At 37.6% G+C, this 26,019-nt stretch overlaps 1 protein-coding gene and 1 long non-coding RNA gene across 5 annotated transcripts in view; one reads left to right on the top strand and one right to left on the bottom strand.

Annotated features, from left to right (window-relative positions):
• Positions 1-20,072, top strand: part of HACD2 (3-hydroxyacyl-CoA dehydratase 2) — a 29,045-nt gene extending 8,973 nt beyond the window's left edge. Inside the window, exons 4-8 of one of the 3 annotated variants that reach the window (XM_067299316.1) lie at positions 2,881-2,969; positions 9,177-9,298; positions 9,962-10,140; positions 12,574-12,755; positions 19,452-20,072. In XM_067299316.1, coding sequence (XP_067155417.1) covers positions 2,881-2,969; positions 9,177-9,298; positions 9,962-10,140; positions 12,574-12,656 — 473 coding nt within the window. In that variant the 3' untranslated portion in view covers positions 12,657-12,755; positions 19,452-20,072. Of the gene's footprint in view, positions 1-2,880; positions 2,970-9,176; positions 9,299-9,961; positions 10,141-12,573; positions 12,756-13,037; positions 16,785-19,451 lie in introns of those variants that run through there. The other 2 variants (XM_067299315.1, XM_067299314.1) reach the window with 2 other exon arrangements.
• Positions 8-25,562, bottom strand: LOC136992352 (uncharacterized). 2 transcript variants are annotated; one of them, XR_010884603.1, is made up of 3 exons: positions 25,220-25,562; positions 8,581-8,685; positions 8-206 (listed from the first exon to the last, which is right to left on the bottom strand). It is a non-coding gene; the product is annotated as an uncharacterized lncRNA (long non-coding RNA). The 2 variants fall into 2 exon arrangements; XR_010884602.1 differs by lacking the exon at positions 8-206 and adding an exon at positions 2,884-2,941.
• Between the last annotated feature and the right edge of the window lie 457 nt (positions 25,563-26,019).

Here is a 26,019-nt window from a genome sequence, read left to right as displayed (position 1 = left end):
TCTTTTTCTTACCTGTTAGAGTATATGTCCTCACCAAGCAGTGAACTGCAGCACAGCTAGTCCTGTGTTTCCACCTCCTAGGCTGCTGCGGAGCAGGAAACAAGATGCCTGTAGTGGTGTGTCTTTGCGCCAAGTTAGTAATCCTGGATGAGTTGATTTGAGGTGTGGATCCGTTTAGCCCATGTTATCCTCAGTCACATAATTTACTGTCAGCAAAGAGAGCCATTAATGGAGTGTTGCAACATTTTACACCAGTGTAACTCTCTCTTTATTTTTGCTAGCAGAGTTATTACAAAAACCACTAATTTTATGATAATTGTCCATGGACTTTTTTTTGTCAATGGAAGCATTTTTTGGCTAAATAAAATGAGGTTCTATACGCAGCTAGATACACTGCTGCTGTCTGCTGTAGTATAATTTCTGGATGTTACAGCTAATCAGTTCCAGATTTCCAAGGAATGTGCTAGGTATTAGGGAGAAAAAGTCCTACTGAATCTGGTTAAAAACTTCTCTGCAAGGAGAAATAGGAAACTTAGATTCCTTTGCCCCTGGTAAGCTAATTGCTATAACTAGAGCTCTAATTCTGTGTAGACAGAAGATCTTTGCCATGACAGATGGTAGCATGACCATCTACCAGCATAACTTTTTTTTTTCCTCCACATCTTTTCAGTAAAATCTAAAACGTTGATATCTGTGAGATAAGTTGTTCAAAACATGAACATTGATATGGGAACATCTCTGTATCAAGCGCGGTTGAGAACAGATCTTTGGCATTTGGCAGAGATTTAAAGAAATGGAGAAATGGACCTCTGTGTGGAGGGAGAGGAGGTAACATGTAGCCTGGACACTGAGAGAGCCTGGAGGACAGGGAAATGGAAAGTGAGTGTGCAGTTCCTTGGCTTGTGTAGCAGACAGAACCCAAGTGTATGGCACAGGAGAGCTTCTGCCTGCCTGAACTTAGTGTCAAATGAGGTGGTAGGAGCCCCTGAAATGAGGAAGCAATGGTAGCACAGGGAACAAAGAAAAGCAAGAAGGCTTTGGTTAAGTTCAAGCCTTCCTACCACAGGAATGCTTACCAGTAATACTAGTTAACTTTGCTTTGACCTGCTTAGTTAGGAGGAATATGATGGCTCCACCTCTGCTGGGCCAGCAGAAGGTAAGCTGGGTCTGTTCTGAGCTGGGAACTCCCTGGGAGAGAGGGAAAACTGTAGGAGTTGGAGGATCTCCTGATGGAGGTGAGAGAGGTCTGGGCAAGGCTTACTTGCTGCTTGGTTCTGGACCAGAGTCTTCTGTCTGCCAAGTCCCACTCTAGCACATACTGTATTGGGTAACTGGTGACAGATGTTCGTAAAATCGTCTGTCAGGTACCTTTTCAGTGTAATTAGTAAATAAATAGAGGCAAGTAGAGTTTATATAAAATTGTAGCTAGTGAGTCAGTGATTTGGATCTCCTGTTTTTGACATAGATTGGCATCATCTAGGCCAAAATGAAAAACCTCATTTATCTCACTTCTGAGATAATTTTGGTTCCTACATCGTCTTTTTGGCATATTTTTAGATTCTTTAGCATAAACATTGAATAAGTTATTTTGCTAAGCAGGGAATCATATTTTACATTCTGGGTTAGTGTTATTTAGGGCTAAGCTTTTGTGAAAAGCCGAGTTGTAGAGACTACTGAGGATATTCAGCAGTTCTTACACTTGCATATGAAAATCTATTTGTGGAAAAAAAAAAAATCCCCCCCATTGTAGGTGTGTGCCCTTAATGAGTGCAGATTGTGGGATTTTATAGCACCCCCTTTGTTGTCTGAATAACATATTCTGCCCTGAGATTTTGCATCAGAGATTACATTATGAACAATGCATGATAAAATTGGAGAGCTATGTTTGTAGGATTTTTCCCTTCTTTTTGTCCTGAAAAAAATAATAAAACATAATAGCTTTCTGACTGAAAATAATTCTAGTGAAATTTGCTTTTGGCTTTTCTTATTCTTTCTTTCCTTTCTGGTTTCCAATTTGGTTTTTACTTGTTTCTTAGGCTTTTATGCTGCTTGCTGTGATTTGCATTAGTTTTAGAAGCACTGTTGACTGTATTTTAGAAGCTGTAACTGCTCTTGCACTTGTCTTCATCATGCTATTTGAAGAAGATAGAACTTTGTGCCATGAAGTTTAGAAATTGGGTGTAATCTTGCAGTCTAAAACTATCCTGCTCTATCAGACCTGGGTATGTAGACCCATTTTATATTGGTTTGATCAGCACTTTAGAACTTGCTCAGAAATAACAGAGAAATCTGCTGCCTTGAGAAAATCTTAAAAGATTGTTTCTGTACCTATCAATGCATGAACTATTCCTTGTTTTAAAAAACAAACAAACTGTAGTCTCAGGAAGGAGTTGTAACTCATTTAGCAGAATATTGGATAGCTCAGTGGTTCTTCAAATCGGTTAAATTTTGTTTGCTGGTTTTTGGGAAATACGCTGCAAGACATCTTTTTTTTTAACTTTTAAATCACAATAATGCAGACTCTCATAGATATTTTAATCAGACAGGTTTTATTTGAAAGACTATCCCAAAAGCTATTTGACTAAAACTACTTCATCTTGTTCAGCTGTTTCATATATTGAGAAATGTGCTGTGATTGCAACAAGAGCAATTACTTTTATTCTCATTTAGATGTACAAAGTTTTGGTCAGGGGCTTCTGTTGTGCTAGGCCGTATAAACACACCATGAGACAGACTTTGTGCTCTCAAATTGAAAAAAAAAAAATCAAATTCTTTTGTTCCAAAATTTTCAAATAATTGGAGTTTTGTTTAGTTGTGCTTGACTGTATTTTACCCCTCTAGATACTAGGGGATATTCATTAATTGCCAAGTATTTTCCAGGCATTGTTCCGTCTTCTGTTGTCTTGACTGCTTTCCAAGTGATGTCAAGGGTTTTCCTGACCTGGGCAGTAACACATAGTGTAAAAGAGGTAAGTTAAGCTACAAAATAGATGGAAAAATTAATGACTCATGCTAAAAAGCAAGTGTTGATTGCTATGTTATTTTCCTTAAAAATGAGTTCTGTTTTATCCCAACATATGAAATTGTTTGTGAATTTGTGTGAATCAAAGAGAATAAAAATAAATATATCTGATGTCATCTCTTCTTGACAACCAAGTAGGTTGAGGTCTGAGTTTCTTGCTGTAAGACATCTAGTTCCTGAATAGCTTTTGCAGTCCTTACACTGGAACCTCTTCAATTTTTGGTATAATATGGATCCCAGAAGCGGGGACAGCATTCTAGTATTGATCTCACTACTGCCATACTTAATAGTAAAGTCTCCTCACTACTCCCCTCTTTCATACACAGCTTGCTTTTTTTACCATCGCATGCAAAAGCTCCCCCTGAATTGTTTGTCCGCAGCAACGCCTAGATGTTCTCAGTTACCACTTTCCAGGATGATCTTCCCCTCTGTATGCCCTTCATTCAATTTTCATACATTCCAGTGTAGGTGTGGTTTTTGGGTCTGGGTGTTTTTCCTCATTATTTATCACAGCAAATACTGCTGTATTTCATACAAATCCCTGCAGAATCTTCTAGAAACAATCCAATTTGAAAATGATTCCCAACTGACAACTACTTTCAAGTCTAAATCTGTTCATATGTGTCAATTGATACAGATCATGCTAACTTTTCTATATGATCTAAATATCTTGCAGTAGCCCAGGTATGGTACAGTTCTGCTGTTACTTTGACCAACTGATTTTATTATCTTGTTAAAGAAAACAGCAGACCTTGATGCCATTGTCAGCAGCTTCTGTCTCAGAAGACACGGCTGCCTGAAAGAAGTGATGGACATCTAGTGTCATACATGTAAGATGTCTTGTGACTTGACAAGGAGAATGTCATTAGGAGCTTGTCCCTTTTGGCCAAGTCTTCAGGCAAGCTTCTGTCTCTTCCTTACCCCAGCACCTGCTGATCAGAGCTTCCATCCACACTGATAAGTAACATATGTCACTGCAGTTCCTAATAATTAACTGTCCTTTCTGATAGGATGATGCTTGTTCTTGTGGAGCCTTAGTTTCCTACTACTGGAAACTGTTACTTTTCTTAAAAAAAAAAAAAAAAAAAAAAAAAAAACACTTCTACATACTTCTCTCTCTTTCTGATTTATTTCACTTTTGATGGAAACAAATGTACTCCAGTCCCTATTAATTCAAACTCACTGGAGATAAATGCTAGATTTTCAACAAGAAAATATGATCCCAAGGCATTAGATCTTAGATACATGTATAAAACATTTTTAAGAAATAAGCCTGTAGTTTTGCTTGTTATCTATTGTTTTTAGTTGTATAATGTTGGAGTACATGGTGCTTCATAAAGAACATGAGTAACCTATATTTATGAATTGCTTCCTGGTCTTGCAGTAATCAAGAATGTTAAGGTCTGCATTGCCTGGATAGAATTATTCCATATGTGTTCTGTAAGACATCAAAAGGAAATTTGCAAAATAACAATGGATTAGGGTTTTTTATTGTTTGTTGTTATTTTTTTAACTTATGTCCACATTCTTGCAAAAAAAAACTTCAAAATGAGAGAAAATAAAAGGAAGTTTAGCCTAACATTCAGTTTTTAATAAGGATTTTTTTCAACAATAGCACACGTGGTTTGTTGTTGTTGTTTTTTTTTTCTCCCTCCTCACAAATTTACATGGTCTTTGGGTTAAAAAAAGTCTTGAGAGGCACTGCTATATTACCTTTTTAATGTCTCAGAAAGTGGGCATAAGAGGATTGGGATATGATGAGTTTTCACCTCTGGACATAGAAAGATAGAGGTAATAGATTAAATGAAGAGGTTGTCTCATGACACCCTCTCCCAACCCCCAAACAAAACCCACCCAAAACAGAATGCAGTCTTATTTGGGAAGATGTATTTAAAGTGTCACGAGTGTTCTACTTTTTCTAAAGGGCTGTCTCACAAGTGAGCTCCATGGTGAAGTCCAGGATTAAATTCTCACACAGCTTTATGGAACTTGTAAGCTATGCAGTTGCATGATGAGGTTCTTGTAAAATAAAACTCAGTTTTTCTCTTTAACTTTTTGAGTGAAGATTGTTTAATATCTTGCTTTTCCAGACTGCTTTCATATATAATACAGTTAAAAGAAAAAACGTGTATTGCATCCCTTCTCTGTGTCAGAATACATTTCTGGATACTTGATGTGATTTGAAGCATGCTTCTTGCCACTAACATGTTTGTGCTTTTTGTTGAGTTTAGTGTTGACATTTTCATAAATTCAATATTTATAATAAAGTGTTTATAATAAATGTTAGAGCATGGCAGACTTCTGGTAAGCACTGCGCACTTCATGTAGCAAAGAGATTTTTCCCTTACCTCCATCATGTGATAAATATCATCACATGAGCAGCCGTTAGCTTAGTGGAGGAGGACCTGGCATGTAATACAATACTTGTAGCCCAGGAAATACTCTTTTTGGTGGATTTTACTATTCCTCATATGAAGGAATGAAGAGAATGAGCAGACTAGAGTGAAGGTCTGGATGAAAATAGCCATAGAAGAGTGATAGGAGTCCTTCAGTTCAAAGTTATCTTTTTGAATCTGTACGTGAAAATGAGGTCATCTAGTGATGTCTTGGGGCCCTTCATGAAGTTCAGTGTGTGACACAGTTCTGATAGGTAAGTATTAAGTCACTGCTGGCACCTTTTTGACTTATCAAACTTGATGCAGTTACAAAGCTCCAAGTAAGGTATATATTTAGAGGTACCTTTCTAGAACACAGTGAAATTACATAAAGGGGTGGTATGGAAAAGATATGTAGAGCATATTGAGTGGGTAATTAAGACTCCAGCATCTGCAGCTGTGAACTTGACATCTTTCATCAGTAGTAAAGCGTACTTAAAGAGAGAAGAACATTTTAATTTAGAATATTTTTTTAAGGTTGAGTTGAAGTAAAAGGAGTCCACACTGAAAGTTCAGAACTCTGAAAGAGTGAGTGCAGTTGGCAAGCCTGATTCATTACTGCTTTACATCTATGTAAAATTTGAGTAATACTATACTGCACAAGTGTCTGTCAGGCCCTTTATGCCTATTCTGAACCTTCCTTTTTTATTTTTTATTGATGTACAACAGAGCAGATGGAGAGGTGCTGTTTCATCATTAGGGTTGTATAGTGTCATTGTCTTATTCTTCCGTGTTGATTTCCTTTATGATGTATTTAGCTGAAATTTTCTGCAAATAATTTGTCAAATATTACCCTTTAACATGAGGAAATGTGTAGAATTTCTGGATTTATGTCTTTCGTGCCTTTCAAAACCTGCATTATCTCTTGGATAACTTTTCATGCATAAGGAGAACAGTAAAAGAGGCTTCATTTTGTCAATTCCCAATTCTAAATCTCATCTTTGTATCTTAAAAGGCTGTGGATTTTCATTTCTTTTAATGAAGATTGCCTGCTATTCATAATCATGAAGATAAATTAAAATATATTCAAGACCCTCCTTGGTGATAAAATCAGTTTGAAACACATGCCAAAAATTTATGCCTATGGTATGAATCACCCTAATTAAGGTAGCTGGACAAATAAGTCATAAATTGTAAAACATCCTCTGACTTTAACCCCTCCTTCAAAGGCTGGCAGGAAAAGGTGGAAGACGACAAATTGAGTTCTTAGGGCAACACTTGGCTTTGTGGTTTATGAAGAGCCTGCTGTTGATTGTTTGCACTATCCTTTGTCTCAACTTGGAAGAGGAATGATACATATGCAGCACTAGCAGTGGTTGTTTCTAAGTGAATAAGTCTTTTGAGCGACTGTTTTGTAAATCAGTCCTCTGGGGTTCAATAATGTGCATCTCGGACATCTTTATTTGAAATACTCAAAAAAAAAAAAAAAAAAAACCCTCAATCCTCAAGGAGAAATTCTAATTGCAATGGACTTCTGACAGATCTGTTAGTTTTAGGAAATGCATCTTTTTAAGTGATGAGCTATGGACTGTAGTTAAAATACAATGATAAAATATACAGGGGTCTTGTGTGACTAATTACACAGAAGGGAAGTGTTTGAAAACTCCTTAGGTCATTTTTGTACCAAAACTACCACCAGTTTCCAGTATTCTTCCTTCCTTACATAAGGACTTATAAAGGCACAGTCCATACTTCTAGTTAGTGACCTTAACAGTTTTTTGTTTTTTTTAATAATGGTGTGAACTGTTTTAATAACTTCCAAATACAGTTCTATTATTAAAGTAGGTTGGGATAACTCAACTTCAGAAAGCAGTGTTAAAGAAGTCCTGTGATGGAACTGGATTGCAACTGCCAAGTTTTCTTCTCAATTCATCATTTACTGTTAGCATCACCGTTTTTTGGATCCTCTTGTCCCCAGTCATATCTTCAGGTGGTGCCTCAAGCAACAGATTTCTGTTTGATTGTTTTTACTGACTTCCATAGGTAGGGAAAGAAGTGGGGTATCGAAGTGTAGATTGAGGTCTGACAGACGCTTAGATGAACTCACTAAGCTGCTAGCTGTGATTTGACTAGAAGGTGCAGCTCTTGAGTGCTTGGGAAGCATGTTGCTTTGGGGAATAGCATCATCTGTGAAGTGCTGCTAACTCTTCCAGAGTTGAGAACTGAGCCTTGCTTATCAAGCAAACCCAAAACAGGAGAAGTATCCTGTTCTAGATATTGTAGAAATATATAGTTAGATGTAGTCTCTTCTCTTTAAAGAAGTTTGGGGTTTTGTTCTTTTATGATGCTGTAAGGGAGATTAACATGTAGGCAAATTACCAGAGTTTCATGTGGAAGAGAGCAAGCTATGTTTGCTGCAAAATGCAATGGAAGTAACTTGAAATGCTGTAAGTAGCATCTCATGTAGCATAACACCAACTTTACATATATATTTTTTATATAACTCTTTCTGGGTTTTGTAGTCTCTGTAACAGAAAGCTTTTTTATGGATAGTCTTCATGAGCTTTTTTACAAGTAAATACATGATCAGTCCCTTTCTCTGAAAGGATTGTCTGTATTTTTTTTTTTGAATGTACTTTGCCCAAGATGAATAGGGTGTAGCACTCACACCTACTGACTTCCTTTTCCCTTTTTTCAAAGAGTTGGAGGAAAAAACAAAATGCAGGCCCCTGTGGTTGAGCTCTTTTTTGTTCCCACGGTCCAGTGAATTTGGGCTCAAGATACTCATACTGCTGAGAATTCACAACATGCTTCTGTTGTGGGGGAGGGGAAATGGAGAGCTGCATAAAAATCATATTTATTTGTGCTCTCATGAGTTTATAGTGTGGTTATGTGGCCCCCATAAACTTTTTCATAACTGCCATTATGTTTCAAACTTAGGTCATAACTATGCTCCCAAATCTAAGATTTCATTTTAAAATATCATATGCTTGTGAAGACTAACCTTCAAAATATAAAGGGAGTAAAACAGGTTCCGTGGTGTGCGAGTGAAATACTAGCTCAAAGAGGTGTAAAGCAGTGAAATTTAATGATGCCTTAAATGTAATGTTAGAGGAACAATGCTGGATGCAATAAACAGAAAAAGGAGCAGGGAGCAGTGAAGCAGACCGCTGTCAAGCTTACCTGAGGTGGGACAGGGAAAATCTGAGCTTCCATTTCTTTCCTCCCAGCCTGTTTCCTTGTGTTAGCTGTCTTGTTGCTTTCCAAAATTAGGACCCAGGTTCTCATCTGTGAAGAAGGAAAACAGTGTTCCTTTTAGTCAAAAATAGCACTGACTAGGACCAGAGCATTACAGTTTAAACCAGATCTCGTTAGACTAATGCTTTAGCTTCCTCTCTGCTTCCTGCACTAGGAAGCAATCACAAGACTGAAGTGGAAGTACTGTATAGGAGTGGGAAGAGTTGTGAGTTGTTCTCAGTATTTCAAGAATTTTTTGCACTAATTGCGTTATACAGAATGAGGGATCTTAACTTACCTGATCACCAGAGCTATTCTTAAGCCAAGTAGAAAAATATGGAGCATGATAAGAGGTGTGGGGGTTTTTTTTGTTTTGTTTGTTTTGCTGTTGATACTAATGTTGCTTTTAAGCTCATTCTTGGAATCTGTTTTCTGAAATTATGCAATAAAGTAATCCATAGAAATTGATTTCTTTGGGTTTTTTTGGTCTGCTGAGTAATTAGTAACACCTGAATTTATAATGAACTTCTCTTTTTTTATAGGTACAAACTGAAGATAGCGTCCTGTTGTTTGTTGTGGCCTGGACAATCACTGAAATCATCCGTTATTCTTTTTATACATTTAGTTTATTAAACCATCTCCCTTATCTCATCAAGTGGGCCAGGTATGAGACATAATAGAAATCATAGCCCTTAAAGTATTGATTTGACAGAAATATTTATCTTTTAAAACAGTTGCAGTTAAAAAAAAAAAAAAAAAAAAAAAAAAAAGATGCTACCTGGTGGTAATTGCCCTGTCTGTGAATGTGATCCTTCTTTCCAGTAGTTTTCCTGGTTAAAATCTATCAAATGTAAGCTGAAACTTTACTTGGTCAAAATTCAATCCCATTTACAAAGTGATTGTGTTTGTCAGAAACTGACATCTAACAATAAGGAGAGAAACAACTTTTTTTTTTAAGGCAAAGCATGTTTGAATCTAACTTGTAACTGAAAAAATATGTAAGCTCCTTGATTTATATTGACTGTGCTTGGCCCGATTTTAAGTAATATAACAACCTCTAACACAGAGTTTGGAAGTCAAAGTAACTAAGTGGGGGTTGTTTTAAAGACAGCTTTCAGCTTCTCAGAGGTATAATAATTCAAACTGAGCATTTTACCTTGCAGTAATGTGCACGCCTTACCATGCCCTAATCAAATAAGGATTAAGGGAAATAGAACAAATATTAAATTGAGTAGAGAATTTAAAATTTTGAATACCTGTAATAGTATTTAACAAATAGTTTGTAGGAGTTTGACTTTTAATCCTTTCCTTAAATATTTTGTTCTAGGTACACTTTGTTTATAGTATTGTATCCAATGGGAGTCTCAGGCGAATTACTCACAATATATGCTGCATTACCCTTCGTCAGACAGTCTGGCTTGTATTCCATTAGTTTACCTAACAAGTACAATTTTTCTTTTGACTACTATACATTCCTGATCCTGGTTATGATCTCTTACATTCCAAGTAAGTATGAGGTTTAAGTGTTTTATACTAAAAGCAGTGTGAGGAAAAGCTGTGGGATTAAAGTATACATAACTAAGTATTTTTTTGTAATTAATTTCAAAAATCACCTAAAGAAAAAAGCTCAGAGCTAAAATAGCAGGGACTGCTTTCTACCAACACGTGCAATATAATAATATTGTTTGTTTTTTCTCTTACTGTTGGAATATAAAACAACTGTAGTACTTCTTGGCACATACTGACTTCATAATTTTTTGTCTTAAAAGTTCTTTTGTCTTTCTTAATTTTTAAGTTTACAGAATTTTAGGGGAAGAAAGTTCAAAACAATCTATTAGAACCTGGTTGCTTTTCAGGCATAAGAATATTGCTTTTCCACTGATTACTAGGAAGCATCTCTGTTTAAATACCTTGAACTGAGATAGTCTCAGGTTGCTGTTTCTATAGATGGAACGAGATCTGGCTTTGCTGTTTTGAAATAGGCAATAGGAATACTGGAGTCTCTGAGTCCCACCTGAAGCCTGTAGCAAATTTAATTATGCAGACAGAGGTCTAAGTGAGTAATGCAGTGATGATGTTGCTGTTGTTAGTTATCTCTGTAGCTGTCTTTATCTGAACCTTGTTGTTTGTGCAGAATGATAAATCATATAACGAGATTTAAATTTCAGAATTGTGGTATTTTATAATAAGCACTTTCTCAGTGAATTATTTTGTAATTCTGACCTCAAGGTTTATAAATTTCTTCAGCTGTTCTCGAAAATACTTTTCATACACTTGTGTCTCCTTGCCCCCTCCTCCAAAAAAGTTGATATTACTAACTCCAAGAAGGCAGAATAATATCTTCTGTTTCAGTCAAAATAAATATGAGTATTACTTCTCTTGAAGTAGCTACATCACAGTTGACAGGCCATGTGGGAGGGAAGGAAGTTGAACCCAAATAACAATTTTATCCCTCTCTCTCCACTAAAATATCTTTTATCTCACCACAGAGAAGTGGGCTGTCAGATAAGACATTTTGTGTGATCCGTTTGTCAGATGTGTAACTTGAATGCAGTCTCTCTCTTTTTTTTTTTTTTATCATTATTGTGAATTGGTATCTTAACTCTGAGGACCAAAAATATGTGCATGATATTATTACTTTGGCTTAAGTGGTGTTAGGTGCCTTTTTGCATGAAGGTATAGCCTGTGGTATTCTGGAGATGCAGGAAGATGAACATTCATTGCACTTGTTCCTATTACACCACAAGTCAGTTGTTCTTTGATAAAGGCTCCCTGTGCAGGGGCGTCGCCTTCTGAACCCACTGAAGATCTTTAAAATTTTGTAAATGCTAACATTGCGAAGAGAGCAAGCTTTGAAAACTGTTGTTGAAAATTGAGATTAACATTCCTGATAGTTCCATTTTATCATTTACTTTACATAAATCTCTAATACTTGTCTGTCAGAATTAGTATCTTGCCAAAAAAGATGTCATTAAATTCTCTGCATATAAAGGATCCCAGTTATGAATGAGTACCTGAATTTACGTAGACTTCTAATGGAGACACCATGTGGCTCTTTATACTACTGTGTTTCTGACCAGCTGTATTCACTACTTCACACTGAGGGAGTGAAATCAATTGAAATTCAGGATAAGGGGAAACGATTAGGAAATTAAATACAGCGTAAAGAAAGCCAGAAGAAATGTCAACTTGAAGCAAATAGTAAATATTTTAGTACATAAACTAAACAGTCTTTGGTTGGTCTCCATTTATAACTAACATTTGGTGTATATAACTGATGTAATCTAGGCTGATGCTGACCTTGTTTAGTTTTCATACGGTTCACAAGATGAAGGTTTAGAGTCTAATGGCAGTTTTAGGTTTTGCTGTTCATGTATGTATGTTTTCCATCTTCTGTTTTGTTCTTCTGCAAACATACTGTATAATGCAGCCTTAGAAAAGGAGGAAAGAAGCTTTGCGTGGAGGATAAAGAGGCAGGTGAGAGAGGCACCTGTTCAGGTACAGTTTCTTAGATCCTGAAAAATGGACACTAAAACTGTAAGGAGAGAAACAAGTCTGGAAAGTCTATCCTTTTGGGAAGAGTTTCATTCCTTATGGTGCTCTTTTTCTTCCTTGCAAAGTATGTTCTTTCTACTGTGTGTGCGCAGTTCAGGAAACTTTGTCATCCTGTTTGAACATGCAGAGTTAATTATAAAAGAAGGTATTTGGCCTTTAATTCAAAATTGATTGCTCTGGCAAAAAAATAAATAGTACATGAAGTCTGAGGACTACATTAGTCCCTTAAAAGACTAAAAGGCAGTAGATGATATGAGTGGAAAGTGGATAAGCATGTTTTATTTTCAAAGAAAATTGGTGACCTTGAGTATGTGACTGTGCATCTTGCGTTGACACACAAACCTGACTGCATGCTTTATTTACTGATGTTTGTTTTCTCTTCAGTCTTTCCTCAGCTGTATTTTCACATGCTACATCAGAGGAGAAAGGTACTTTCCCACACTGAAGAACACAAGAAGTCGGAGTAATTCCAACTCCTTTTCAGAACTTTTCAAACATCAAAATGCTGCAGATTTTCAATATTCAGCACGTTTATAGAGAATATACCAAGATAAACTAAGTCAGAGGTAAAAGACCAATAATTTAGCAAGAATAACCAATAAACCTGATTTCACTGAAATTCCACGGTGTAAAACATTGAAATAATTTTCAGCTTGCAGTGCTTCAGAAAACTTCTAAACTTTAAATGGCTTTGGCAGTTAGCCTTTTACTTTTCCTTAAATGATATGCTGAATGGTTTTCAGTTATTACTAAATGCCTGAAGGTTACAGTATGAGTGATAAAGTTGTACTCACTAAATGCTTGAATTGGGATTATATTACTGGTATCTTTATTATTTTCTTTTTAAGTGCTTGACTGCATGCCAGAAACTGTATGTATTGCTGTGGAAGCAAACAATATGCTCTGGAATGCTTTAGGATTTTTGTCAGAGACTCCAGTGGAGAAGGTAACCCAGGCAGACTGTTTGAATTTAGAAAGGTGGGTTGTGAATTTAACAGGCAATGGGATCAGGAAGGCAATTATGGAAAATAAGGGGTTCTGCAGGAATTTAAATACTAGGGTGTCTGACCAGAGTATGTTTTCTGAAAATCTTGTTTAAGCTGATTACCCAAATGCTAATGTTCATCCAGAGGCTATAATGCAGATCTGAAACACTAAAACTCTTAAGTACTGCAGCCTTGGATATTTTTTAAACATAAAAGAATACTTATCATAGTGTTTCTCGTGACATCAATGACGAATCTGAACAATATAAGGAGGCAAGTCAGCTAGAAACAGGTATAGTTCTCCCTTTTTGACTTTATATTATCATCTCTAATAATTATCGACCAGCTCAGTGGTACTCATCTTTCTATGTTGAGGACTATTTGATCTACTGTAGAATCATTTGCAGGCCTTGTGCTTCAACCTGTCTTTTCTCAAGTGACTAATATGTATCACCCTGGCACATCCAAACAGGCAGTTCCAGACACTCTGCTTCTGAAATGTTGCAAAAAACCTAAGTCATAAGTTCCTTCTTTGAAAGCAGGTGTCTCATGTGTTACATGCTGCTTTTGCAGGTTGGACAAGCCTTCCCTCATCTGCTCTCTTGAAAGAGCAGAAGAGCACAGAAAGGCAAACTTACCTAGGTGCTTGCTCTGGGTTCTTGGGCCAAACCTTCCCTAGGGAAGGTAAAGCAGAAGATGAAAGGACTGAGAAAACCATGTGGCAGGCCAGAATGTCCTAATGCTGTGTGAGCAGTGGCCCAAGTTACGAACAAACTGTGTGCTGAGGGAGAATGGGAGCAACAAAGGGAGCAGGGAAATGAGCAGACATCCAAGCAAAGGCAAAAGGAAATGTGGAGTATGGTCTTTGCTCTGTCAGGTACTGGTAGTCAAAGTCCTATATTTACCCCATCAGAGCCGCTTGACACCAAGACTAGGGCTTCTCTGGCTCCCCTCTTGTAACGTCATGATTCAGTGCGCAAATGAGGTGTGACTACTACCATGTATGTGTGATACTTGTGCCATGCTTTCCAGCACCTCCCCTGGCCTTGGCCCACATCCGTGTCCCAGCACACTGACACGTTGCAGCTCTCTCCATGTAGGGCAGTACGTACTAAGTGCACGGCCTCTCTGTTCCAGCAGTTAGGGAGAGCTGGATTTACAGTTACTTTTGTTTTATATTTGTCAGAGCTCTGTTTAAAAAAACTTTACATTTTGTAATTTTTTTTGTTGGCTCCCTCAAAAAGTTTGATTGAATTTTCCTAGCACTCAGTAGTGTGCTGAATACCTTTCCTGTTCAACACAAATGGGACCACTGTAAGTAGGGAGGGAATAAGAGGCAATCATGATCTTTGCTTCTATTTTAAGGAACCTTCTGTAGACAGTTGTTGGCTGTAATCAGAAATGCTATAGCGATGTACAGCCTAAAAGTGGTTTTGCATTGAGACACAATTCATTTCTCTTTTAGGCTGTGTACTGCTGTGTTCTGGTGATCTGAGAAATGTTGCATTATACTGAATTCACTGTTCAAAGATGTATGTGTCACCTTTGAACAACACATCTCCTTTTGCTTGTACTTGCTCTCAGTTATTGGTGTCAGTGTTTCTGAAGGATGTCTTTTAAAAAAAATCTGATTTCCTGATGTGCTCAGGTTACTGGATGTTGTGGGTGCTCTGCTCCCGAAATTTTTCTTGATTTGATTTCTGTGCCTGAATATAGGATTTGGATTCAAGTTTGTAGTTGCAGGTCGGAGGGAATAAAAATGGCTGTATGGTATTCCTATATGAATCAAACTTGTAGATACCTTGATGGGAAAGATGTAGCACAAATCTGTAGCATTGGGCCTAAGAAGCAGAAAGTCACCAATAGGGAGAAGGCTTGTACAGTCAACCTCTTTACTGAGCAAGCTTTATTTTGGAATATTTACTTCAACTGAAAATATTAATTTACTGCACAAATGCAAATAAACTACAGCCTTTTTAAAGAATATGGCATTTATTTTCCTTCTAAAAGAAAGAGGAAAAGAAATTATTTTGATAGTAAGAAATCTCAAACAAAAAATAATTGATTTTTTTTTTAAATCTATAATCTGAAATATGAAACATGCAATCAATAGATAAAAGGATTCTAGCATTTATGATTGCAGTGCTTTTTAAAGTTAAGCTTCCATACAAATCACTGGAAGGTGATCTTGAATAAAAACTGTAGTATGGTGCCCTAATACTGACTTGGGTCACACGTGTGTGGTTTTGTTGGTTTTTTTTTCCTTCTTCATAAAATGATAACAAATGTCACCTCATCTATCAGTGAAATTATAATGTGGTGTATGTGAACTTTATAATGGAAGCTTTGATCAGTACTCTTTTTCACAAATCTAGAGGTTTGGTTTTTTTTCCACAAGCTATTTACTTGGCTTGCATATTTTCTCTCTATCAGCATCACTGAACTGCTGCAGCAGACATCTTTTCTGCTCTGGTCATCTTTGTGTTGTGTGCTCTAGTTCAGTCGACAATACTACCATGTTCTACCGTGCCAGCTTTGTCCGAGTTAGTCATTACCCTCAAAAAGACCATGGTTCTTCCCAGTGTATAGTTTACAACTGGAGTTGTAGAAATGTTCATATTGTAAATTACAGTAAGATGCAGACTACAGTGCAGGTAAATTGTAATTTTTCACAATGTGATGTTTCTATCAAAGTTTTCTTACTTATCAGTAGAAAGGTTGGCATTTGTGTGGACCAATCTGCAGTGTCATTTTAAAACCTATCTTTCAGATGCAAATTTTCATGAATATACATCAAATCATATGTTTTGATGTATATTTGTCAGTGCAATTTGGGTGAAAACTATATACGGTCATTTTTGTATTTTTTTCTATGTTGTGAAGAATAAAATTGTAATTTTATAAGTCTGATTCACTAAGATTATTATAAGTTAAATGTATTTTTTGTATATTTAGGAATCTGGTATTACCTGGAGCTCTGAAAGACTAAGCATAGAATTTTTATGCATGTTTGGAAGACATTTCTACTTGATAATGCAGTGAAATGGTTTGTATGCTAAAATACTAGTCTGTGTTGTTGCCTTGTGAAATTGATTCTGTGCTCTCTGCCTGGATTTGGACTACTGACCAGTGATACTAATTGCTGTAATCCAAATAAAATAATTCTGAACAAAACATGTTGTATTGCTACTGTTTAAGGAAAAAAAAACAGATACTTTGTAAATGTGAATTAGGGCTGTATTTTTCTTCATCTGTATATAATATCTTGCAGTTCACAAGTTTTTTGGCATAGATAACTTCTTGATCTCAAATGAAAGACAAGGTTAACTTAAATTCTGTTACTAATGTTCTGTTTTTTCACATTTGAAAGAGATGTTCACAACATGTTAACTGATTATATTAAAATTCAAATTTATTCTGTAACTTCCTGAAGGACCCTGAATAGAATGTTAGCCTATTGCTCTTCTGTTGTTGTCTATACTGTAGGTGGTGATGGTTTTCTACAAAAACAAACCTTTTTTTTAGTATTACAAATACAGTGGAATGCTTAACTAAAGCAACAAAATACTTCAGAGCTCATTTACTAAATATAATGTGTCTGCTACCACAGCAACGTTCTTAGCATTTTTAACGCTTCCTGAGAGATTTAAATACTGTGTCTAGGTTCTATTAATTCTCATAAATAACAAGTTACAGTTGCCTAATAGGAATTGAGTAGCAGTTGCAGAGTGAGTGCTATTATTCTAGGCATATGCTTGTCATAAGATTGCACAACTACAGTGATTTTTTTGTTTTACTGCAGAAGGGATGAAATAATGTTGTCATGCCCAGCATCAGCACATGTCCTACGCATGATAGCTGTGACTTAGCACTACTGTGTAATTAAAATTCTCTTTGAAATGCTGTGCTGTGAGGAGTGGTGCTGAGCTCCATTTGCGCCTTAGATTAACTATTACTTGTTATTTCTGTTTCCTCTTTGCATTTGAAAAACAGCATATGTGGAAACAATTTTAGTTACCTAGGATAAAATGAAAAAGTCTGAGAAGCATAAGGATTCTGTGTTCATAGGCAAATAAATTTCACAACAGTACTTAAGGCTCATCTTAAATAAAGCGTTGGCAGTTCCTGACATAAGACTTGGAAGGCTCTCTGCTGGTATAGTGAGTATAAAACAAGAAGGTGTGAATCTGTGTGTGACTCAGCTTTATTTGGTATGGATGGAGCATTTCTAGAGAGTCGGGATCAATGATGAATCAAGCTGCCCGACTGTCTGAACATTCCACTCAATATCCAGGGGCTTTTACATTCTGCTTGCCCACCTCCTAAACAAATACACTTCCACAGTTGTCAGAATGTTCTTATTAATTCTCTCTCACCACAATACTAAAGTTTCTGTAATCATTTCTGAAGGCTAGCTAGAAGCAGTCAAAATTAAAAAATTGGATGGAAAGTTTAAAACTCTTCTAATCTTGCTGATCACTAATTATCAGATTAATAACTCCCTTTAAAGATGTGAAAGATCTTAAAGTCACTGAAGCCCTTTTGATGTGTTCACAACTTAGCTTGGCATTAGTATTGTCAAAGGCGGGCTTTTCTCTTTGATGTGATGACACTGATAACGTGCTAGTATGAGGGAAAGAAATGTTGCTGTCAATATTGCATCTTATTTTTTTTTCCAGTCCTTTAAGTAGATATATATTATTTCAAACCACCACTACAAAAGCATAATTCAGAAAGTTTAGAAAAACTTTCTAGTTATGCTTGCCAAGGCACAAGCTCTAAAGTGTCACAATAAACTGGCACTCTATAGATGAAATGAATGAATTCTGTCCAGGTTGTATATAGAAATTTTACATTAACTGATACTCCATAAGGATGGCATTATTGGGAAATTCATTACCGGAAGTGTTTTCAGAGGCTTTCTTGGTGGAATTGTGTGTGAACACTGAACTGCATTTTCTCCTGTGATACAACTTCACTGCTTCATACAGTGTCTGCACAGTCTTCTGCAACCATCTGTAGCTGTCATTTAGGCACTGCTTAAAGCATTATAGTCACCATATAGAAATATCATTTACAACAAGCCTACATTTAAAAACTTTAACACTGGCATTTTCTAATTTGAACACTTAAACTAGCAGAATCATGATTGCTGTGTAATCTAAACTGAGCCTCCTAGGCATTACAATAGGTTAGTCTTGCTCTAAAAACAGTGAGTAGTAATCTAAAGAACATAGAATTAGCCTGAAATGCTACTTTTTATCTCTCTTAAAATTAGTTTTAGGTTGATGTCTGTTTAAAGGTCACCCCTTTGTTTCTTCTGTATCTTGCATGCCTACAAACAATTTCACTTTGGGGGGGATATAGGAAGTAGAGGGCTTTCTAATCAGCTTAACGTAAGGTTGCTTTATAAAATTTCTTTGGTTTTTAGTTAAAGGTTTCTTCAGATAAAACACAGCCCTTCACTTAATGGACAAAGACAAATATACTGTGTGCTGGGCTGCTCTGATAAATGACATTCTTAGTACAAAGATGAGGTGGAAGAAGGAGGATACAGAGCTAACGCTGATCTTTCCAAAAAACATTTGGGAATCAACAAAACTCTCAAACTCTTCTCCTTTCTTCCTTTGGTATCCCGTAATGGAAAAACAGCAGAATAACACCATTAAATGTATTTGCTGAAATGTTTTGTCTGGTTCTGACAATTTTGAGTCCCTGCACTAAGTGTTCACTGTAAGTTTGTGACTATGGGGAACTGGATGCAATGGCTTAGGTGCTCTGTTTTAGGCCTTAGGTCTTGTGTATAAACTACTTTTTTGAAAGTTACTGGACTGAGTAGTAACATTTCCTTATTCAGCTTTTCAGTACAACTTAAACTGTTCTAAGGGTTTTTTTTTCCTCTTACTACATACAGTACTGCAATTAACTTTAGTATATTGCCTTTCCGCAGCAATGGAGCTGAGCTGGAGAAATGTTCACACTTCAAATGAATATTCAGCTGAATAAAAGAAGTAATTGGAACCAGTTTCATCCTCTACAAATGCATTTGTAGAAGCTATTTTCTTTCTCATTGTTCTTCATAGCATGTGAAGGCACTTTATGCTGACTCATTCTAGTAGAACAAACTGCATAATACAATATACAGGACAGGATACTGGCATGCATGTAGCAAACATCAAGTTCAGTTTGAGAGGACAGCATTCTTGATTTTTTCATACTGTCCTAATTTTATGATTATGGTGTGCTACTACTTAATTATTCCTATATGCTTGCTAGGATTGCCTCGCCAGACAGCAAGAGTGGTCACAAATAAAGTTAATTGAAGAAACAAAGCACTGCAAGTGTTCACTGATGGAAGCAGCAAAGAAACTTTCTTGCCTCAGCAAGAAAAATGGCTGTGAGATAGAAAATAAGACATTGCTGGTTGAGTTTACTTAGTGAGGACTGGGAATTAACGCTTGATATTGCCAATCCCTACCAGAAGTAGACTCTGCAACCTGGAGGTATTTGAATTACTCTTCAAAAAGCAATCAAAGGATATGTGGAAATCTGTTCCAGGTGTACAAGTGCATCCAGATGTGAGGCATACATGAGCATTTAAGGGCCAGTGTGCTCTAGGTTCTTGATGCTGCAAGGCTGCAGATCAGGCCATAGCTTGCTGGATGCTGAAGAAATAAAATTCTTGTGGAAAGATGTAAAGCCATTACATACCACAGACATTGAAATTATATTACTTAGGTATTTTCAGTTCTGCCTTTAAAATTGAGACTTGTTTGTGTAATAAACCATTGTTGGAGTCTATTACATGAATTTTTAAGAATAAATGTATTGTATAATATATTGTTTTATGACCCTTGCAGTTATGTAATTCAGAATAACTTTTGAATAAAAAATGTTCTGCCTTTGTATATTTTTATTCAAAGTCTGGTTTCCTGAAGAAAACAGGATAGGCAATCATTTTTTCTTATCTGGCCCATTTACCTCTTCCTGAATGAGGCTACAGTCATTGAATAACACCAGCTGGATTTGAAAGAAGGACAGAAGTCTAACTGCCAGTTTAGCCTGTGCTTAGCTCCAGAGCATCCACAGCATGTGCTGATCTCATCTCACAGTAAATATGGAGGGGGGATATACACAGATAATAAGATGAAAACAATTGAAACTAGGTTTCCTTAGTCTGTGCGTGCAGAATAATACTTTTCCATGCACTTTTTTTTCCCCCACCCCTATTTAAAATAAGGAAGTGGTTCCTTGTGTAGTTGTGTTACAGTATCAGGCTGTTTCTTCTGGTGCGCAAAGCCGTGACTTGAGGCAACTGGTAAGTTTAATAGGCAAAACCACCTGACTGTGCGCCCTGTTTGCAGGTGTATTGAAGCTAGGCTTTCCAGTACTGGAAGTTGATATGTTGCTGGTGTGCTTAGTGCTGTAATGACGAGGCCTATCACACGCTTCCATTTTAGGCATTTGTGACCTTAAATATCGGTGCCTCATTTGTGCTTGTGCTGCAGATAAGTACAGTAATTTTATAAGTGGAATTTAAGACTGAGTCTCATTACAGCTTATATAGAAGTATTTGATGAAGTAAGTAAAAGCTGTCTAGCTTGTATGCCAAAAGCATAATTGTTGTATTCTGAACTTCATACAAGCTACAGAAGTCCATTCTGGATTACTGAAATCCGCTCTACCATTGCTTTGATGCTATCCATAGCTGAGCTAGCAAGACTAAAGTGAGGCTGAAAATTAAGTAGGTCTATATGGGCTACAGTTAACAAACTGTTGCATATGCAGTCTCTGTAAAGAACTGGAATCCTCAGCTACTTTTTTCTTGATGTCAGGGTTACATTAAATCCCTGCAAATGACCCACTTGAATTATTTACGTTAAGGTGCATTTCATGATGTAGTCTTTCAGTATTGCACGTGTGCATCCAGCTCTAGGTTGACCTAAACAGCATAGAAATGCAAATATTCTTAGTTCTAAATTTGTAGAGGAATGCTGCAGACACTGCTATGATAGTCTGATTCAATAAGCAAGTTGTCTTTCCAGGTTTCTGTGTAGCCTTGAAACCGTATAAGTCAGTTATGAGTCAGGCTGGTTTTATTTTTTTATGGCTGTGTTTCTATGTTTTCACAATTTTCTACTCACCTTTGGGTCTATTCCTTGTGCATCCTCAAGACTGGGGAATAAAAGCCTGAGAATGCATAACAGCAGCTTGTTCAGGTTCAGTATTTCATGCCTCCAAGTTGGATTCTCTTATTAGCTCTGGGCTTAAAGGGCTGCCTTGGACTATGCAAAGAGTCAGTGACAAGACCAAGAATCTGTTTTACAATGGCTTCCCTAATTGAGGGAGCATAGATATTTTGGAGTTCTGTATTTAATACTTGTGTGAATCTTAGTGCTAAAAGTTATGAGAAGTGAAATGTGTGGCACTTGTTCTGAGGCCACTAGCTAGACATTCCTCCCTATTTTAGGTAAATAATGCAAAGGCAGAATATTAATGTTTGCATCTACTGCACCTACTGTTAATCATACAGGGAAAAATGTTTTAATATTGATTTGTGAGACAGCATCTGAAATTGGAGTTTGTGTGAACTGTTGTGTGTTTAAGAACTTCAGATCTGTGCTTCACTTGGCTCTGCCACTGTACTTGCTGGTTCCTTCACAGCTGCCCTGGAGGATCTTGTGAACTTAATATGGCTCTCTAATTCTGTCCTTCTGTCCTTATTCTGTAAATCTTCCACATGCCTACTTCCATTTAGATACATTCTTTAGCTTCCTTGCTTAAAATACAAGGAGAAACACTTGTCTGAAGGAGGAGGAGCCCAAACAAAAGAAATTATTGCAAGTTTCTATTTTAATGCAGAATTTGATTAAATTATGATTGAAGGAACCTAATGGTATTTTTCCCCAAAACCAGAATAGCTTGAAAGATTGAGTGAATAGAATTTGGGAAGGCTAGGCTAGGGTGGAAGGTAGGACATTAGCCCTTCTAGATAAGGAACAATTAAGTTTCTCTATTTCAGCAGTACATTGTCCTGTGATATTTGTGTTTGTTGATCTCTAATAACAGGGCAAGTAAATGTTATCATTTTAAAGATTAGAAAATACAAAGAATACTTGTATTGACAAAGGTTATAGCTTGTTAATAGCTAGTTGGGACTAAGGCATGGGAGCTGCTCACTTTTACAGTCATTCTTCATAAATTGGCTGGACTAAGTTACCAAAGGAAAAGGTAATTATTACCTATAAATCACTCCTTTATTAACAGAGACTTTACTAATTGCCTGAGTGTTTTTATAACAAATATTAGACTTTTAGAAATGACTTTATGGCATCCAAGCTAAGTTGTTATTCTGCTTTCTTGCAACTTTCTGTTGAGCCAAACATGCAATCCTGTGTCAAAACTGCATATGTATTGCTTTTACTTTTTGATATCCAGATTTTCACAAACCATAGGTAACTTTTTTATGGCCTTTACTTCTGAGTATCCAACTTTGTCTCTTATACCCTTTGCTAGATTTCTTACTTGGCAACTGGGCAGTACAATATTGATTCAGGAACTTGAAATTAAAACTGTTTCTTTCCTATGGAAAACTTACTTGCCATAATCTAAAGAATTTTTCCTTTCTTGCCTCCTTTCCTGTAATCCTAAATAAATGAGGTGAGAAATTTTAAGTAAATAATCCTGAATGCTTTTTATATCATTTTGAAGGTCACAGAATTTCAACAATGTCTAATGACTGTCTTCCATTGTTTTTCTGCTCATGTTCATAGCTCTATTCATTTTAAATGAAGGCTAGACAAGATACCTGTGAGCATTCAGGTATCCCAGTTTTATTAATCCAGTCCAAGGTTTTGTTAAAGAAAGAAAATATTTCAGGATGAAACATTTACTGGAGTTTTTTACCTGTCTTTTTTAAGGTTTACCAGTAAGTAAACTGTCACTATAATTTGTACCGTGATGTTACAATCTTTAATTTAATTTATCTTTCTTCCCCTACATTTCCAAGATACAATTTTCAGTAATATGTTCACCTAAAACTGGGCATTACTTTCAAGATTTTGGTGTCTGTATGGAATCTTGCATCTTGTTTTTCTGTCATAGTACTTACTTATATGTCCTCAGTACTTGAAGTGCCTGATTATTTGGCCCTTCTCTTTGCCTCTAATACAGCATTCTTATTGTTTCCACAAGTCTGCAGATTTCTTGAAGAATCTCCTCTAAGTGCTTCTTTACCTTTCTTTTAACTTGCCGCCTCATTTTTACATACCTGTTTTTTAAATTCAAATTCATGGTAGAAGAATTTTTTTTCCTTCTGACAAAGCATGAAGGTTGAAAGCTAAGGAATTTTTTAAAAACAACTTTGATAGATTCAGCTTTAGCATAAATTATTGCAACATTAAAAATAAATGAAACTGTTCCTATGGCAAATAAGATGACATAATGAAAAGAAACATGAATGATATTCCAGAATTGAAACAATCAGTGGCTGTTATCTGTATAAAAAACTTTCTGGAGAAGGTGCTGTAACTGTGCAATGGTACCCTGCCTTGGATTGAGGCCCCCAGAAGGCATTATGATGCAAATACTAAATAATGCCCAATTTAGTCCCTGTGGTGGAACATCAGACCCATAAAATGATTTGACCCATTACCTAAGCAATGTGTTGTTGATATCCAGAATTAAAGGTAGTAAGACCTAGAGGCTGAATCTGCTAAGTGCTGGGTGCCTGCCTACTTAGTCATTTTCTGTTATACAGAATTAATTTTAAATCATCTGATGGGCATCATCTTTCCCTGGTCAGTTTTACAGTTGCACATTTTTGTGGAAAAGTGAGATCTTTCTCCGCTGGCTTTGAGAGAAGAACACCAAAATGGAACTTTGTGCACAAAACAAAGACCTGTCCCAATTTCCAGCAAGTATTAAGAATTGTTTCACTGGCTTTATCGTTAGAATCAGGCACTTTACAGCTAGAGTGCATAACTGAAGGAGATTTAAAAAAAAACCAAAAACCACAGAATTCTCCAGTACAGTTTTATTCTACTTAGTGTATGGATAGTGGCATGTTGTACAATAATCCAAAAAAAAGATAAATTTTGTCTGAAAGATGGTAGTAATTATATATAAATATATATATATAAAAGTATATTATGGAAAGGGAACTGTGAGGGCAATCTTGACCAACCGTAATGTTTAGCATCTGGCAGGAAAATGACGTGTAAGTGAGGATCACTGGAAGAGTTGGATGCATTTTTTAGTGAAAATCTTTAACTATATATTCATGGTAAGTAAAAGACCCTAGCTGTATGGAGGCAGCTGCTAAAAATCCAGCATATGATTTTACAAACCTTTACTGAAAAGCAGAAAGGCCTAGATTGCAGTAATCTGTGGAGTTAGCAGCAAGCGTAAGGGACACGTGAAAGGCTCGTGTTTGGAAGGTTACCTCTATATCCACTTATGTTACCTCTCTCTACAAACCTTGCCTCATCTATGTCCCTAGATAATCACAGCTTCAGTAATACTACTACTAGAGGCTACTTGCGAGCAGGGATTTTAAGCCTGGACAAACATCTAGACAATTACCAATTTCAGCTACTCAAGCTAAGCAGTCATCTGATCTGACAATTTGTTTTTCATAAAACATGACACAGAGCATCAAGCAATAAATAATATTATTCTTAGCAGACGTGACACCTTCAAAACATTGTAAAATATTAATTGCCTAACTCGCATCTGTAGAAACACTGGAATAAGGCAGCTGCAGTGGATCAGCTGAAACTACTGTAAAGAACGGGGTTTGAAAGGCTTTGGGAACTGCCTTGGTAGCCTTCGCATGCCCCAAAACGGGGCTGGCTAACCAGGTTACAGAAAACACCCTCGAGTGAGACTGCGTCATGACACCGTCAGATGAAAACTTGTGGTTTAGGCGGTTGAAAAATAGGCTTTAATATACAGTACAGTGATAGAATTCTTCCATAGCAGCCTATATTCATAAATATTTCAGCCTTAATTGCCACATTAGTAGTAGGTCCAGTAATAAGTACCTGAGGTTGGGAGAGGTTCCTTTGGGGTTCTGCCCTCCTCCGTTTATCAGCTTTCAGCCACTGATGCTTGGTGTTCTTAAAGCCTCCGTTTCTGTCATTTGGAGCAGGAGAAGGTTTGTTTCCCCCGCTCTCCGGGGAAAAGCTACCAAACGCGAGCCCACAGCCTCGACGATGAGGCAGGACGTTGAGATACTACACTACCCTCCCCTTATGCTTGGCACTGGCACAATGGAGCAGCTCTCGCGCGGGCGGTGGTGGCAGGGTAGGGTATTTCGGGGGGAGGGGAGCACCTAAGCAGCGCGGCCGCTTTGGGGTCCTGCCCCGCAGGTGCGCGGGGCGCCGACTGAGGCGAGCGCCCTGCGGAGGCGCTAACGGCCGGCGCGCGCGGCGCGCGACGCGCCGAAGGAGTTAACGGTCGCGCTGCGGCGGCCCGGCCCCCGCCCGCCCCTCCGGCGCGCCCATTGGCGGGCCGGCTAGCGGCGGCGCCCAATGGCGGAGGGCGGCGGCGCGGGGGGCGCCAATGGGGGCCGGCGGGGGGCGGGGGCGGGGGCCGGCGCGGCCGGCGCCCGGTTGAATGGGGAGTACAAAGCGGCGCGGGGCCGGGGCGGGCCGCCGCCGTCCCTGCCAGAGGCGCGCGCGGGGCCGCCGCCGCCGTCCGCAGCCCCGCGGGCGAGCGAGCAGCCGCGGCGGGTTTGGGCAGCGGGCGGGGGAGGGGAAGCCGAGCCGCCCCCTTGCTTTCCCCTTCTCCCCCCACCTTTGGCGTTTTCTTATTTTTCCCCCTCCTCGGCGCCTGTGGGAGA

Source organism: Apteryx mantelli, chromosome 6 (assembly GCF_036417845.1).
Source record: "Apteryx mantelli isolate bAptMan1 chromosome 6, bAptMan1.hap1, whole genome shotgun sequence".
Lineage (NCBI taxonomy): Eukaryota > Metazoa > Chordata > Aves > Apterygiformes > Apterygidae > Apteryx > Apteryx mantelli.
Note: the sequence above shows the minus strand (reverse complement) of the source record. Positions and strands in the feature narration are given on the sequence as shown.